At 35.8% G+C, this 17,057-nt stretch overlaps 1 protein-coding gene and 1 long non-coding RNA gene across 2 annotated transcripts in view; one reads left to right on the top strand and one right to left on the bottom strand.

The window, feature by feature from the left end:
• The window catches only part of LOC107633494, a 32,532-nt gene extending 25,276 nt beyond the window's left edge, over positions 1-7,256 (bottom strand). The window contains exon 1 of the mRNA XM_016337112.1: positions 6,101-7,256. Coding sequence (XP_016192598.1) covers positions 6,101-7,256 — 1,156 coding nt within the window. The remainder of the gene's footprint in view (positions 1-6,100) is intronic.
• On the top strand, positions 11,224-12,419 carry LOC110269778. The gene is made up of 3 exons (XR_002358535.1): positions 11,224-11,339; positions 11,459-11,520; positions 12,347-12,419. It is a non-coding gene; the product is annotated as an uncharacterized LOC110269778 (long non-coding RNA).

Raw genomic sequence — 17,057 nt, 5'->3', positions numbered from 1 at the left:
TATGCTAAGATGTTTCTACCTACTTGGTTAAAAGTAAATAAGTTCTCCAAAACAAAAATAATTCAGATTTCACTAATTCAAATTATACAATAAAAGACAAGTAAACTTGTAAGAAGATAGCTCATGAAAGCAGGGAAAATAGAATCAAGCATTGAACCCTTACTGGTAGTGTATATCACTCTAATCTCTCAAGTGTCTAGGGTTAATCACTCTATTATTTTCTAGTCATGCTTTCTAGACTTTGTTCTTCATCTAATCAATCAACAAAAATTTAATGTACCAATGCAAACATCATGATGTCTTTTCAAGGTTGTAATGGGGCTAAGGTAAGGGTAAGGGTATATGTATATGGCTGAGTGAGCTTTATAAATTGAATCTTTAATTAACCTAAACTTTCACCTAACATACATATACTCTATATAACTCTAGAATCATGCCTAGCTACCCATAGTCTTCACTTTTGCATTACATACTCATGTATCAATTTTTCTTTAATTTTATCACATATGCATTGATCTTTTATTAACTTAACATTTGGATAATTTTGTCCCCTTATTTATTTATATTATATATATTTTTTCACTTTTTCTCTTTTTTTTATAGAGACATAAAAACTAAAATAACATATCAATGCATATGGAATTTTTAATTTTCTGTTTTACATGAGTAGGTACCCAAATTTTCCAATATTCAAAATTAGAAACATGATACATTCTCTTATTAACCCAAGTTCCCACAGTTTTCCCATACTTAATTGTTGCACAATCTCTATCTTAAGCTAACCAAAGATTCAATTGGGATATTTAATTATTTTTCTGCTTAAGGCTAGTGATGTGGTAAAATACAGAACAAATGGGGATTAAAAAGGCTCAAAGTGGCTGACAAGGGTGATTTAAAGGGTAGGCTTATTTGGGATAAGTGAGCTAAAATCAAACAATGGCCTCAATCATATGCAAGCATGTAAATATACTAAACAAATATGCAAATGCAATAACTAACAAGAAAGATAAAATATTGGTGTTGATAAGAAAATACTAACCCATGGAGATCGGTATCGACCTCCCCACACTTAAAGATTGCACCGTCCTAGGTGCATGCTGAGATGTGCAGGTGGACGGGTTGTTCCAACTGATGCTTTTCTTCAAGGATTGTGCAGATGGACTTGTTTGTCTCCCCTTTTAGAGGTTTCTCTCTTTTTCCGTCTTCGGTGGCCAGCCTGAAAGAAGAGAAAAAGAAGAAAAGCAACCCAAAAGATAGAAAATAAATAAAATATGGGTGTTAATGCCAAATGATAAGGGTCTCATTTACATGGAAGCTTCAACATGTACGTGAGAAAACAATAGAAGCCATGGCATACTAGTGGTGCAGAATTTGCAACAAAGGAGAGGGGAATGTGGGTAATGCAAGATAGTATAAGTTCATATCAATGCAAAAGAAGTACAAGTATCATAAAAGATTAGCATTGATTTAAATAATGTTACCCAATCAGAATAAAACAAGTCGTAAGCACTAAGATAATACTAGAAAAGATATAACAGTTGAATAAGAATATTTGAACACCAATGGTAAAATAAAAATAAAAATATGCAATGAATGAAAATATGTAATTAAATTAAATAAAATAGAATGAAGGTGAAAAGGAATGAGAAGTGAAAGAAATAAAGTAAGAAAGAAAGAAGAAAGAATAAGAAGAGATAGAAAAATTAGGATTAGAGAAGAAAAGATAAGAAAATTGGCTGATCTGGATATTCTGTGCGCTGCTTGTGACGCGGACGCGTGAGTGACGCGGTCGTGCGGATAGCGCTTCTATGAAATGACACGGACGCGTCATCCACGCGGTCGCGTGGATCGATCTGTGCCATTAGCGCGAGGGCAGCCGCGCGGTCGCATAACTTTCTGTTTGAAGCTCATATTGCCAATTTTTAGGGTGACGCGGTCGCGTGGGGAACGTGATCGTGTGGTTGACCAATATTGGGATATGACGCGGATGCGTGGGGCACGTGTTCGCGTGGTAAGGTCTGTGCGTCTAGTGCCAGTTCAGCATCACTCCAGCTCATCTTTCGGCCATGCACCCTTTTGACGTCGATTTTCAGGTCAGGCGGCCGCGTCGGTGACGCGGTCGCGTGGGAGGCCAATGTTCCCACCTGACGCAGACGCGTCAATGACGCTGCCGCGTCGCGTGCATGCTCTCCTTTTTTTAAAAAAAATATACAGAATGCAGTGTTAATATGAATGTTATGAGTAATTCCAGGTTCAATGAAATAAAATAAAATAAAACTCAAAAACAAACAAAACGAAATAAAATTAAAACTGAAAAGGGAACGATCATACCATGGTGGGTTGTCTCCCACCTAGCACTTTTAGTTAAAGTCCTTAAGTTGGACATTTGGTGAGCTTCCTGTTATGGTGGCTTGTGCTTGAACTCATCCAGGAATCTCCACCAATGTTTGTAATTCCAATGGCCTCCGGGATCCCAAACTAGGCACGTAAAGCCTTTGAGCAGCTTCAAACAGATTCTTAGGCTCCCTGGGCGTTGGATGTCAGAACAGATTCCAGGATCCCAAATCTTGCTTTTACACCCATTTTTGTTGGGATTTGTATGTTTCCAGCCGGGTGATAAGTAATTTGAATTCTCACTGCAGCTACCAAACAGCTTCCTAGACCCATTCAATTGAGCTCTACACCAACCTTGGCGTTTAAACTTAAAGCTTCCAACCATAATTAACCTTGCAGGACAACTCTTACCACTGACCATCTTCCTTTTACTCTTTATGCCACAAAGAGCTCTAAGTTGACCATCCGTCTCCAGTAGCCCATATTCAAGTGGGAAGGTAAAGGTTAAGGATAAGAATTTTACCCACTTGAATGTTGTGTTGGACGGTAATGGCCTTGGGAGAGGTGTTTCTAATGAACTTGCAAGCTCCACTTCCTTGTGCTCTTCTTTGACATCTCCCACCTTTTTGCAAGCTTCTTCAATTTCAACCTCTTCCTCTTGGTAGCTTTCTTCCAATTTAATCTTTTCTGCATTGCTCACCAAGGGCATGGGAGGTTGTGCCTCTTTTTCTTGAATCTCCATCTCTTGATCAACCTCTTCTAAGTCTTCAACCAGGGTATGCCTTGGAGGTTGTACACCCTCCTCAACATCAATTTCAATCGCCTTGGAAGGAGGTTCTATAACCTGACTTTCCCATGGAGGTTTAGCATCTCCTGAGTCTGTAACCACTTCTTCCTCTTCAATAATTACAGCTTTCTCCACTTGTTTCAGTACAAAGTCATGCTCCGTACTGTCCACTGAAGTTTCTAGTATCTCCTTCATGCTACGTTCTTCATTAGATTGTCCACATGAAGCCATGGGGTTCCTTGAGTGTCCGAACGTCGGGAAGCTAATTGATTTATCACTTGATCCAGTTGGCGAAGGGTTGCTTGAAGTTTTGCACATGTTTTCGTGAAACGCTCTGTTAAGTCTTGAGGTGATGGATATGGACATGGTACATAGGGAAGTGGTGGTTCTTGATATGGTTCATATGGCTCATAAGGTGGTTGGTATGGTGGATAAGGGTTAGGATCATATGGTGGTATTTGGTGATGAGGGGCTTGTGAGTATGGTGGTCCAAAGTCATGTTGAGGAGAGGGTTTATAGGCATATGGTGGTGGTTGTTGATAGCCCATTGGAGGTGGTTGTTGCCATGAGGGTTTATCAAATCATTGTGGCTTCTCCCATCTTTGATTGTTCCAACCTTGATGCCTGTTCTCATTGTAATTTCTTCTTCCTGCAACATAATTGTAACCAGCCTCATAGCGATGGGGGTGAGAACTCATGATAGCAAATAAAAATTGAAAATAAAAACAAATTGAAATTAAAAGGTTATTGAAATTTAAATTTTGAAATTTGAAAATTAAATTTTGAAATTGAAAATTTAAATTTTGAATTTTAAATTTTTTGAAATTTAAATTTTGAAATAAGATAAGATAATATTTTGAAAAAGATATTATTTTTTTTGAAAAAGATTTAAATTTTGAAATTTAAATTTTGAAATTTTAGATTTTGAAATTTGAGATTTTAATTTTAAATTTTTAAACTTGAATTTTGAAAATTGAAATTTGAAATTTGAAATTTGAGTTTTAAATTTTTTAATTTTTGAATTTAATGAGGAAAGAGAAAAATAATAAAATGACACCAAACTTAAAAATTTTTAGATCAAAACGAAGAAAACAATTAAGAACAACTTGAAGGTCAAGATGAACATGAAGAACAACTTGAAGATCAAGATGAACACCAAGAAAAAAAATTTTTTGAAAAATTTTTAATAACTAAATAAAAACCAATAACCTCTTAATTTATGAAAAAGCAAAAATTAAAAACAAAAATAAAAACAAATAAACAGGTAAAAGAAAATATTTACAATAACCAATAATAAGGCACACGATTACAATTTCCCAGCAACGGCGCCATTTTGATGAGAGAACTTTTGCGTGGTCTAGAAAATTGCAGATAAATCCTTGTTGCAAGTATAGTTTCTAAACCTTCAAAAGTCCTTTCATACAAACGTTTTGGTTGTCACAAGTAACAAACCCCTTTAAAATTGATAACCGAGTATTTAAACCTCGGGTCGTCTTCTCTAGGAATTGCAGGGAGGTATGTTCTTATTATTGGTTATGAGTTTGTAAATTGGGGTTTTGGAGTTTGGGCAATGGGCACAGGTAAATTTTCAAAGCAATAAAAATAAATAAATAACTGTAAAATAAACTCTTGGTAAGGTATGAGAACTGGAAGTCCTATCCTGGTTATTCTTATCAATTGTAATAAGAATTGAATTTTTCTCCCACTTTGTTAACCTTTAACTATGAAGGTAAGTTAAGTGGATGAATTAATTTTTATTTCTCAGGTCCTAGTCTTTCCTTGGGAAAGGCTAGAGTTATTGGAACTTGAATTAATGAAATGAAGAAATCCAATTTTCAATCAACAATGAGTTTGATAACTCAAGTGTCTCCAATGACTCAACCAAAGCCAAAAGGGAAAAAAGTCTACTTGAATGAAAATAATTTGGATAAACAAAGAGCATTAATAAATTAAAGAGAGCAATCATAAGTCTGAAATACCTCAAATTATATTAATAAAAGCAATCCAATCTAACATGAAAGATTTATGAATCAAATGGGCAACATAAGTAATTAAAAAATAAAAGTATTAGAGTATCTAAAAGTAGAAGAGAAATATAAATTGAAGAACATTGAACCTGGGATTGAGAGTCACTCCTAAAACTAAGAGAAATCCTAAATCCTAATCCTAAGAGAGAGGAGAGAACCTCTCTCTCTCTAAAAACTACATCTAAATTCTAAAATTGTGAATATGAAAGCTTGTTGATGAATGGATGCATTCCCCCACTTTATAGCCTCTAATTTGTGTTTTCTGGGTCGCAAACTAGGTTAGAAACAGCCCAAAATTTGCTGGTTGCGAATTCAAACACGCTGATTTTTTGTCACTGCAACGCGTCCGCATGGATCACGCGACCGCGTCACCTAGAATCAGGTCAACTATAGCATATTATATATCAAATCGAAGCTCCGGATGTTAGCTTTCCAACGCAACTGAAATCGCGTCGTTTGGACCTCTGTAGCTCAAGTTATGACCGTTTTAGTGCAAGAGGGTCAGGATGACAGCTTTGCAGTTCCTTCAACTTCTTGTATTCCTTCCACTTTTGCATGCTTCCTTTCCATCCTCGAAGCCATTTCTGCCCTGTAATCTCTGAAAATACTTAACACACATATCAAGGCATCTAATGGTGATAAGAGAGGATTAATATTAGCAATATAAAGGCCAAATAAGCATGTTTTCAATCATAGCACAAAATCAGGAAGGAAAACATAAAGCATGCGATTAGTATGAATAAATGGGTAAAGAGTTGATAAAAACCACTCAATTAAGCATAAGATAAACCATAAAATAGTGGTTTATCAATCGACCTTTACTCACGTAAGGTTTATTACTTGGACGACCCAGTGCACTTGCTGGTTAGTTGTGCGGAGTTGTAAAAAAGAGTTGAGATTACGATTGTGCGTACCAAGTTGTTGGCGTAGTTGAGATCACAATTTCGTGCACCAGTGTTCAGTCGGTCTTTATCTCGGCCATGCTGTGTTGCGGAGCTTTGGTCACCAAGGAGAGGTGTGCGTCGTTGTATGTGGCCGCCGATATACTTGTCGAGATGACCTTGCCGAGCTAACCGCTCCAGAAAGTCTTTGGCGATGACACACTCATCAGTAGTGTGTATGTGCTTTTGATGAAAAGAATAGTATTTTGATCTGTCCGCACTTTTTGAATCTGGATAGCTACCAGCTTTTCTTGGTGGCTTGATCAACTTCGAATTCAAGATCTCCTTGATGATGTTGTTACTCTTGGTGTTGAACTGAGTATAAGATTCATATCGGGGAGTTGGTTTGAAGTTTTTCTTGCTATCTCGTGCTTTGTCATCGTCTCTGTATTGTGGTCTCTCTGTTTTCCGAGCTTGTCGGAGTTCTTCGATGTCAATCTGACCTTTTGCTTTTTCACGAAACTCGTCCATGGTTTTAGGTTTGGCTACGGCAATGGTCTCCTGCAATTTCCCTGGTCGGAGTCCGCTTTTTATTGCGTGTAGTTCCACCTCGGGGTGGAGATCAGGTATACTCATGGCTATCTTTGTGAAGCACATCATGTAGTCTCTAAGGCTTTCGTACAGGCCTTGTTTGATTGTGCTTAAGTAATCGGAGTCATGTAGATAGATGGCTGATCCAGCAAAATACTCTTCGAAAGGCGTTGATAGGTCTTGAAAACGAGAAATAGAATCTGCAGGCAAAGAACAAAACCAATCAAGTGCAGGACCGTCTAAGTAAGATGAAAAACAACGACATAAAACTTTATCAGATGTACCGTTTACTATCATTATGGAGGTGAACTTTTTGATGTATTTCTTCGGATCACCTAGCTCATCATAGGGGGTTAGGATGGTTGGCAGAGTGAACCTCCTGGGCAACACGAAGTTCATCACTTTAGCCGTGAATGGCCCAGGGGAGTTTTCTAGGTTATCATCCTCGTCTTCTGGCCGAGTTTCTTCATTGTGCTCAGGTTTCTCTTCTTCCTGCCGAGCTATTACGGAGACATGCGTCGGCCCTGATTGATACTCGGCTTCTTCTGTTCGTTCTTGCCGATCATTGTTATTTTTGATTCGGGTATTATTCAAATTAGCAATCTGATTTGCCATTCTTTGGTTCTCTTCGGCCATGCGCTGGTTGGCTTGTCATAACTCGGTCACCATCTGAAGGAGTACAGATGGCGTGGGTGGAAGTTGCTCAGCCATGGCTTCAGGCGAGAACGTCAAGGCCGATGATATAAAGAAATAATTATATTCTGATCTCGGCCCCACGGTGGGCGCCAATTGTTCCTGTGTGGATATCTGGAGTGGAGCTCAACTTCTGAGAGTCGACGCCGAGTTGTTATCTTCGGTGCCGATCTTTGAGCTTTGAGAGAGTCCGAACTTTACACTTGGGGAAACGTCTAGTCGTGCAGAGTGTGAACAAGAAACAAGGGGGGAGTGTACCTGCAAAGGCACTCCGAAACTTAAGTCAGTATTGAGAATTCAATTTGTTCTTTAAGGGTCAGATATCATACCTTTATAGGTGGGATAGGATAGGTCGGTTATGCTTGCTGCTAGTCATCTGTATTGAAGAGTGGTTATTAAAGTTTAATGTATGATCGGATGTTTTTATTAAAAAAATGTAGTCCGTTGTGTCTGATCATAACGTACGTCGCCGAGTTATAAGGTGTGGAGCCGAATTAATGACTATAATGCCGAGTTATGAGGTCGGATTGGTAACAGCCGGATCATAGCCCCCAAGCTTAGCCTGGAAATGTGTTTAATGAATTAATAATTATAAATTTTTTGAGCCAATAATAGGAATTAGCTAAGTTTGTTGAATTAGATTCAGTTAATATATATATAGGAATAGTTTGTTGAATTAAGAAAAATAAAATAAGTAATCCAGGATTGAAAAAAAATTAGAAATAGGAACGCATCAATAGTGAATAATAATGATGAATTTTATTTCGAAGCAAAATAGAAATTGTAACTGTAAGAATATGACACTCAACTTTAACAATTTGAATAAAAATTAAAAACGCACTTTAGCCTAATAAAACAAAGTAACAAACACTGGTTTAAACAACCCAATCTCACACACTTAAAATCGAAAATTAAAAAAATACACCCATTAAAAAGACAAACTAATTGACAAATAAAATGTTCAAATTAGAACCATATCACTACTAGAAAACTAGTTATTATAGACGGATATTTTTGACGGATTTTATCCTACAGAAATACAGACGGAATTTGTGAGGAATTTTTTGTCGGAAACAAAAAAAAATGAATTAGCATAAATTACAGATAGAAAAGAGAATCCATTGATAATTCTATCGGAAAAATTAATTATTTTTCATGGAAAATGATTACCGACGAAAAATCCATCTGTAATTAAATGGACAAAAAGTTGCTGCATTTTATTAAATTATTATAGACAGAAAATCTGTCTGTAATTTAAAATTTTCCGTCGGAAATATTGATATTCTGTTTATGATCATTTTTGCCCAAGCTCCATTCATTCACAGCACCAAATCAAACGAGCTAAACCTAGCATTCCCCTCTCTGTCGACGAGCTTCTTCTTCTCCTTTTCTCACTCACAGCGCCACCACCGGCCACCCTAACAATCGCAGCTACCTTCTCCTTCTTCTCCTCTTTTTTAAACATTGAACCAGTAGAACACAGCCCCTGTCTCTCTCGTTCTTTCTCGTTCGCAGAACAAAGCAAGCTCAAGCTCCACCACCACCGCCCCTCAAGCTCGCATATCTTCTCAGCGCTACAGCCATCATCTCCTCCAGTCAATGTCGCAGCTACCTTTGCGCAAGCCCTAGCTCCGTGGCTACCAAAAGCGGTTCCTCCGTCAGCCGCGGTTCCACCTCTCTCTTTCCCCCTGTTCGAACCATAGAGACCAGGTTTTGATTTCAAAATTCTTTTAATTTCTGTTGAGTTCAATTAATTTTATTTAGTTAGTTTGATTTTAGTAATTAGTTTAGTTAGATTTGTTTTCTGATTAGTGGATTTTTAGGTTGTTAAAATAGGATTAGATTAGGTTTTGATTCTGAATAGCTGAGAAATGTTTAAAATAGGATTTTTAGGTTGTTTTTAGGTTAGTTAGATTTGAGACATTATTACATGAAATTGGTACATGAATGCAAATTTTTTGAACTCAAAATAGTTGAAAAGGTACTGCTTTTACAACCATGTTAACATTGATGCTTGATTGGTGAGTAAAAGGCATTTTTTTAAAATTGGAAGCAGCCTAATTGCATTTTATGTCTCGATTACAGCATGCATATAGAGATGGTCGTCTTGAGGAGGTAGTTCTGCAACATCTTGGAGCTGCAAATGGCGATACAGTGATTGCCAAAGATATCATGTTGCTTTTGTGCTCCTTTATTGTTCTATAGTTTATGGCCTTCTGCTTTCTGACTTTAGATTCCTTTTTGTTATATTTTTGTTCATTTACTAACTAAATACATGATGATATCTGCTACCAATTCTTTCTAACTTCTGTAGCTAATTGGTAGAATTCATTAGAAGTCATAAATTAGCTACAGAAATCATAAGGTTTCTATTTTCTACTGATTTGATTTTTTGTTTCATCTTACTTTGGTTTGGTGCATTATCTACTACATGATGGGTTCAAATATTGAAAATGGTGGTGCTTGATTCTCGGCTTAACTATTGCCAATGGGTTCAAATTACTATTAACAATAGAGATCTTTTGATTGTTTTACTGATTGGTTTATATTTGATAAAAATACTGCTACTATTAATTCTTTTATATAGACAATGTTACCCATTTATCGCTATGTTTAATGCCTTATGCAGTTTATATACTTGTGTTGTTTCTCAAGTTATCCACTTGAAAATATTAAACATTTCTAACTGGTTGGTGACAAGAACCCTTGTTTTTCCTCCCAGGGTATTGTATGATAATGCAAATTCTTGATTCTTCAATCTTTCAAAGTTCTTCAAGATATTATTTCATTTTTCATTAAATGCAATATCATGTGGTCTCTTGCTTATTTTTCTTGGGTAGTCTTAAATTTCTTGGAGATAATTAGAAGCTTGTTGAACTTTAGGTCTTTTTAATTGTGTGTGAGGCTTTTAGGCCAAAGACAAATGCAGATGAAACTAAAGGAAGTTCGTGTCTTGGTTTACTTGTTTACAGAGACCTCTGTGGTGTGAAAATTATACCAAACCATCTTGCAGTGATAGAGAGTATTTCTTTCTGGGACAATTGCCATATCTAACTAATGCAGAATGTCTTATTTATGAGGTAAGTGCCGATAATTCAGAGTCAGACACTATATTTATTGGGAAATTACTGAAGATCCCTTTTAGTTGTTTTAATGTTGAAAACAAAAGGTAACTATTTGATTATATAATTGTCATGTTCACTTTGTACTAAAGTAGTATCTTCACATGTATTAGAACTTACATGAAATAGCTTACATTTCCAGTCTATGTTAAATCTCATTTACTACTACCTAGCATTCATCTCTCAACTGTCCCTGGTATTTTCTTAACCTTTTTGTATAATACAGGGATTAACTGTTGTGGTGCTAATCATACATACTTTCTTCCTAATATCATATGAAGGGTCCCGTATATATTGGAGAAAGGTAATTAATCTGTTGAACGTATGCTTGTCAAGACTATTGAGTATAATTTATGACTTCACTTTTTTCTGGAAAGGCTATAAATGCAGCAGATTATAATCAAGTGTTTATGTCATTGAGTGACGGGGTAATGTTAGAAATTGAAAAAAGAAGCACATCTGTCTGACTTATATTTTTACAGGTAGAAGTAGAAAGAAGAGATAAGGAATACTGAAAATAGAGAGAAAAATGACAGTTGGGAATTTGTTGGTTTTGAAGGGCTTCATGTTGATATTGCCTGTATTTCATTATATTTGTTATTTTTGGGGTTTACTTCGTTACAAACTTGGCCCTTATGGTTGTTTATGATAGTTTCAAGAGTGAGATAAATTTTTCTATGCCATTTCCCTCAAACTTTTTACTCTTTAACCTATATAATCGTGAATAAATAAAAAATTTTTAACTCTAGAATGGATATTAAAACAAATAATAATTTGATAACAGTTCTTGAACATATGTATTTTTTGTTTTTGTTTTTATTTATAGCTTGTGAAACAAGTTTTCGAGATGGATCATATGAGAAGAGCAATGTTGGAGAAAGCTTTTAATCTCTTAGATACTCATGTAAGTGTGATTTTTTATGTTTTAGTTTATTGATCCACTATCAAACATGTAAAAATACTTTAGAAAAGTAAATACAAAAAGTATTAATTCTAAATCTGTTTTGAGTTTCCATTTCCCAGAGTACTGGATATCTTAACAAAGATCAATGCATTAAGCTCTTTGAGGAGTTGAACAAATACAGGTAGAACCTTATTCTCTTATGTTCATTGTAGTTTCAAATTATCTTATAGTTATTTGTTGCGTCATAATAATTTTAGAAAAGATGAAATGCTTTGGCATTTGTGAAATTTCATATAATTTTACACAAGAACAATGAATTATTTTATGCAAATCTTTTCCAGTTTTTCATGGTTTGCCTTTTTATAGTATCTGATCATTTCCTCATAAACTTTTAAGGGTGAGTTTACTATAATGACATGCTTTTACTTGAAATATGTTTGTTTAGAAATTAAAACACATAAGTTAGCTTATCCAAGCTTTCCATGATGGGAAGACAAAGCTTCAACGCTTCAATAAAGTGGAGCTAGGAACGTTGAATAGTTATGCTGGCTTCTATTCAGGTTAATGGAATAACAACTAGTGCTAGTGGGCTATCTTTCCATTACATGCAAACGGCTCCTGAACTATCATGGGTTAATTCTTTTATGAAAGTCTTCCCCCATTAGAGGCTAGATGAGTTCTTTAGTTTAGGGGAAAGAGGCTCCTATGCCTAAACGATGACATACTGTAACTAGCTGGAGCTTCAAATTGTGGTGTCCCTGTAAACCAGATGTTTGTCTTGCACTTTTGCTATCAGTGCTGCTGATAGTTCGCCATTGCAACTTCTGTTTTAGTGAAATGGGATATCTTTCTTTATTTGTGACTGGTAAATTGCTATTGCATATCTTATGAAACTAGCACTATGAGTTGATCTTTCACTTTAGTCTTCTGACATCCTATCTTTGTATAATATTCTTTCCTAGCACATTATGTGAATGATGGAGCTCCAATTTTTGTGTATTATTCAGGACTTTACCAAAGATCACCAAGGAAGAATTTGAGTTAATATTTGATGAGCTCGATGATAGTCGTGATGTAAAGGTAATATTTGTTAATATGTATTGTGATTATCTTACATGTGCATGCTGATGTTGCTCGTAATGTGTGTATATACAGATTGTTTGTGCCTTTAATTAATCCTTCATGTAACCTTTTTTTTTCTTGTTCAGCTCAATAAGGATGACTTTGCTGATATTTGCCATGCCATTGCTTTAAAATTCCAGAAGGAGAATTCTGTAAGTTCAATTACTCCAACTTTGAGTATTTACCATTCTATAATTCACCTACCTCAAAGCAATTGAAAGAATTTGTGAAGAGACCCATCTTTGGATACCTAGTCTCTTTTCTTCTCGTACTCAATCTAGTTGCTGTTATTATTGAGACAACGGTATAGCGTTTTGAAGATATAGTTTGAAATATTCTTTTCATACTAAAATATATATATTTTAATTCTTTTTAACTTCATCACTGTTCATACCCCGGGTCGAGCTATTCGATCCGGGCTGACTTCAGACAGGAACATCCGACCTCTTAAGGTTGGATCGCCATCGACCTCTTCTAAAGAGCTCAGCCAAATTACTATAAAGGCCCAAGTAGGCCCAAATAGAGGGACACAGCCCACTCCAAAGGCGGTTGGCCTAAAGGATAAGATGACTTCACTCAAAGATAAGATAAGATAACTAACTTATCTTATCTAGAAAGATCAGCCCACACTACTATAAATACACTGGAGCACCCAGGTATAACTCATACTCTGATTCTACACAAAAAACCTGCTTAAAGCCCGTGCTAACTTAAGCATCAGAGTCTCTTGCAGGTACCACCCCCTCCGGTGAATCTAGGATCAGCAGCACCACTAGATCCAACAAGTCGGATACGACAGCTCCGACCACCGCAACAGATCTCATCCGAGATCGACCTTCAATTTCAGGTAATCCTCGGAACAATCACTATTTGATGGGACCATAAGTGGGATATTCTTGCTTTTTTCAATATTTTGTGGTCTAAAGTGCCATTTATTGTAAAAATAATTAGGATATTGCTTAATAAATTTGTTATGTATTGCTTCGTTAAATCTACACCAGTTCAAAGAGGTTAATTATTTTACACTTCCATGTACATCCTGATTTCAGACCTACTTTTTCTAGCTTTGCTGTTTGACATATTTACTGGCAGCTATTGTAGACTTGGGCAAAAGGCAAATAAAGTATCTCATTATTTTTGCTCCATATTATGTACTTATCAAAATAGTGACACTCTTAATTGATACTAAAAAGTTACTAGATTCCTTTTATCAAGGCCTCATGTAATTAGATTTGGCATTTATGGTGTTGCTGTTTTTTGTGTGGGTTAAAAGTTGTAACCATGTGTTGATATTTTCTTGTAATTAATTCACAATTGCAGCTTGATATACAAAATAATTCTGGTCAAAAGGTGTGGCAAGTGGTTGAGTTTATTTTTGGTATGGACATTGAAACTGTATATAGTCTATGAAGTTCTTTGTTTTAGTATTATAAAATTTGTTGTTTTATTTGGAGTCTGTAAGCTACTTTTTAGGTAGCAGAAATAAACAACTAAACTCTCTAGGTGGTTCCTCTACTTTATTATTCTTATAGCTCTGTGTGTGCCCTTCTTATTTATTTACACTAAGAGTTCTATTTTAGGGTTGAGATATACAGCTAATTCAAAGTTTTCAGTGTGCTTTGATTGAAATGGGAGTGATTTAGGAGAGCAAATCAATGAAATCAAGAACTTAAGACAGATGGCAGGAAAAATCATGATGAGGACTATGATGATGATGATGAGGATGAAGATGACACTGAAGACTATAGCTGATAGTTTTAATATGGTTGAACAATATACTGGAAATCATAGTTGATGATCAATACACTTTGTTTATGTTTTGAATTATATTGACTTGCTTGTTTATAGTACTTTTCTTTTAGTTTGATAATATGATGAATTTGTTTATTTTTTGAAATATTATACATATTCGAATACAAATTAGATAAAAATTTGTATTAAATTTATATTTATTTTGTATGAAAACAAGTTTATTTTGCAATAGAAAAATCTAAAAAAAATTCTATTTTACCTTACTGACAGATTTACAGACGGATTTTCTGTCTGTATTCAGTGTGTGGAATGATTTTTCAAGGTTCAAATTACAGACAGAAAATCTGTTACCAATTACCGACGGAAAATCCATCAAAAAATATGTCTGTAATTACCGACAGAAAATCCGTCAAAAAGTTTGACGTTTCAGGAAAATGGAGGGGAGAATTTACCGAGAGAAAATCTGTCGGTAACTGGTAAAAATCCATTAGTAATTTTCTAACGGAATAAAATCCGTCGGTAAATAATTTCCGATGAGGCTTTTACAGAGGGACAAAATCCGTCGATAATTTTGTCGGTAACCAAAAATCCGTCTATAATAAAGATTAAATCTGTCTGTAAATCTGTCTGTATTAAGCCATTTTCTAGTTGTGAAACCGGTTGAATCGAATTCAAACCGAACCCGTGAGCGCAACCGGCCCCGCATATAAATGAGCTAAAGCTCATTTTCTTCTCTAAGAACACAACAGAAGAAGCGCTAGACACAGGGAGAAGAAGAGAAGGGTATGAAACCCTTGTTTCAATTTCCAAACGCCGTAACCTCTCCGTTCAAGCTCCGATCGCGGCATCGTTTGTGGTCACGCGTCCAGCGCGTCGAACTCTACATTTCTGTCGGATCAATTTCACCGGTAAGTCCTAATTCTATCTCAGAATCTCTACCCCCTTTTTTATTCTAGAAATTGAGGCTTGTAATGAGATTTTGCCAAATTCGGTGTTCTAGGTCCGATTAAGCTTGCGAAACTCATTGGGTTTGAGTTGCTGCGCGTATGGGTACAGTAAGGAGCACCTTAACCCTAGTCAATTTTGATTTTACTATGTAAAAACTGAATTTGGGATATATATGTGCATTGGAATTGAATTGTGGGCATTTGGAAGCTTGGTGGTGATTGGAGCTAAGATTGTGGTTGAATTCTCAAGCTTGTGGGGGCTGTATGTATAGCTAGTGTGGCTGCCTTGGACCAAACACGGTGATCGGCCAAAGTATGGTTTAGGTTTCGCGCGTTTAATATATAAAAAAAATTCTATTTTACCTTACTGACAGATTTACAGACGGATTTTCTGTCTGTATTCAGTGTGTGGAATGATTTTTCAAGGTTCAAATTACAGACAGAAAATCTGTTACCAATTACCGACGGAAAATCCATCAAAAAATATGTCTGTAATTACCGACAGAAAATCCGTCAAAAAGTTTGACGTTTCAGGAAAATGGAGGGGAGAATTTACCGAGAGAAAATCTGTCGGTAACTGGTAAAAATCCATTAGTAATTTTCTAACGGAATAAAATCCGTCGGTAAATAATTTCCGATGAGGCTTTTACAGAGGGACAAAATCCGTCGATAATTTTGTCGGTAACCAAAAATCCGTCTATAATAAAGATTAAATCTGTCTGTAAATCTGTCTGTATTAAGCAATTTTCTAGTTGTGATATGCATATGTGATATGTAAAATTTTTTCAATGGCTTACGAAAAAAATTTTAAACGTGTAAACTATCAATTTATCTCTAATTCAAGGGTTAAAAATTTTTTTCATTACACAAATTTATTTATAACACAAATTTTATAAGATATAATCACATACCATACATCACGTAATTGGAAGACATTTTTTTTGAAACCAAATAAAAGGACCCACACAACATAATGAAGCCACAAATAAAAAACCTTGGCCAAATAAACATTTGCATAACCATTAATTGAAGACACAGCTTAACCACGGTTAGCAACGTTGACAACCGGACGATGACAGCTGCGATGCTACTCTCTCAACGATCGCTACCCTCCGGCGACCTTGATGGTCCCCTAGTGTTGCTCTTGGTGATCAACAGTTTCTATGCAGACCACCGCCCCATGTCTCCTTCTCCAATACAATGCCCCAAGGAGAACGCGCCGCTGGAACTGGCTCGTCACCTTTCGATACCTGTTTGAGATCTATTACATACTCTAATTTTAGTTCTTCATTAACCTTTTCCACAACAATACTTTTTACTGATGGATTTGTTCTTGTTGATTCATCAATTTTTACCACAATTTTTCACCAATTCTTCTATTTTTGCATTTTTTTTTTATTTTTCAGATTGTCTCTCCAATAATTTGTCGCCTTTGATTTAGGGGTGTCCATGGATCGGATCCGATCCGCATATTCGCGGTGTTTATCCGAATCCGATCCGAAAATTGCGGATATGGATCCGATCCGCAAGGCTTTCGGATCGGATCGGATCAGATCCACACACTAATCGGATCGGATTGCGGATTTTGTGTTGGTATCCGCATATCCGCGTATCCGCAAAAATAAAGAAATAAATAAGTAAAATATTCTTTTTATGTTTTATTTTAACTAATAATTATCATATATGTTAAATTATTTTACCATATCCGATCCGATCCGATCCGCGGACACCCCTACTTTGATTTATTAAACACTCTTTTTTACTGATCTAGAATTTTTATCTCTCATCATTAGTGAAATTAATATCCTTAATTTGTTCAAACAATTTACTACATACTGTTAAATCTTCCAAGTGTCACAACTGGCAATGGCGGATCTATAGGGCCTCCAATAACCCC

Source organism: Arachis ipaensis, chromosome B03 (genome assembly GCF_000816755.2).
Source record: "Arachis ipaensis cultivar K30076 chromosome B03, Araip1.1, whole genome shotgun sequence".
NCBI classification, from domain to species: domain Eukaryota; kingdom Viridiplantae; phylum Streptophyta; class Magnoliopsida; order Fabales; family Fabaceae; genus Arachis; species Arachis ipaensis.
Note: the sequence above shows the minus strand (reverse complement) of the source record. Positions and strands in the feature narration are given on the sequence as shown.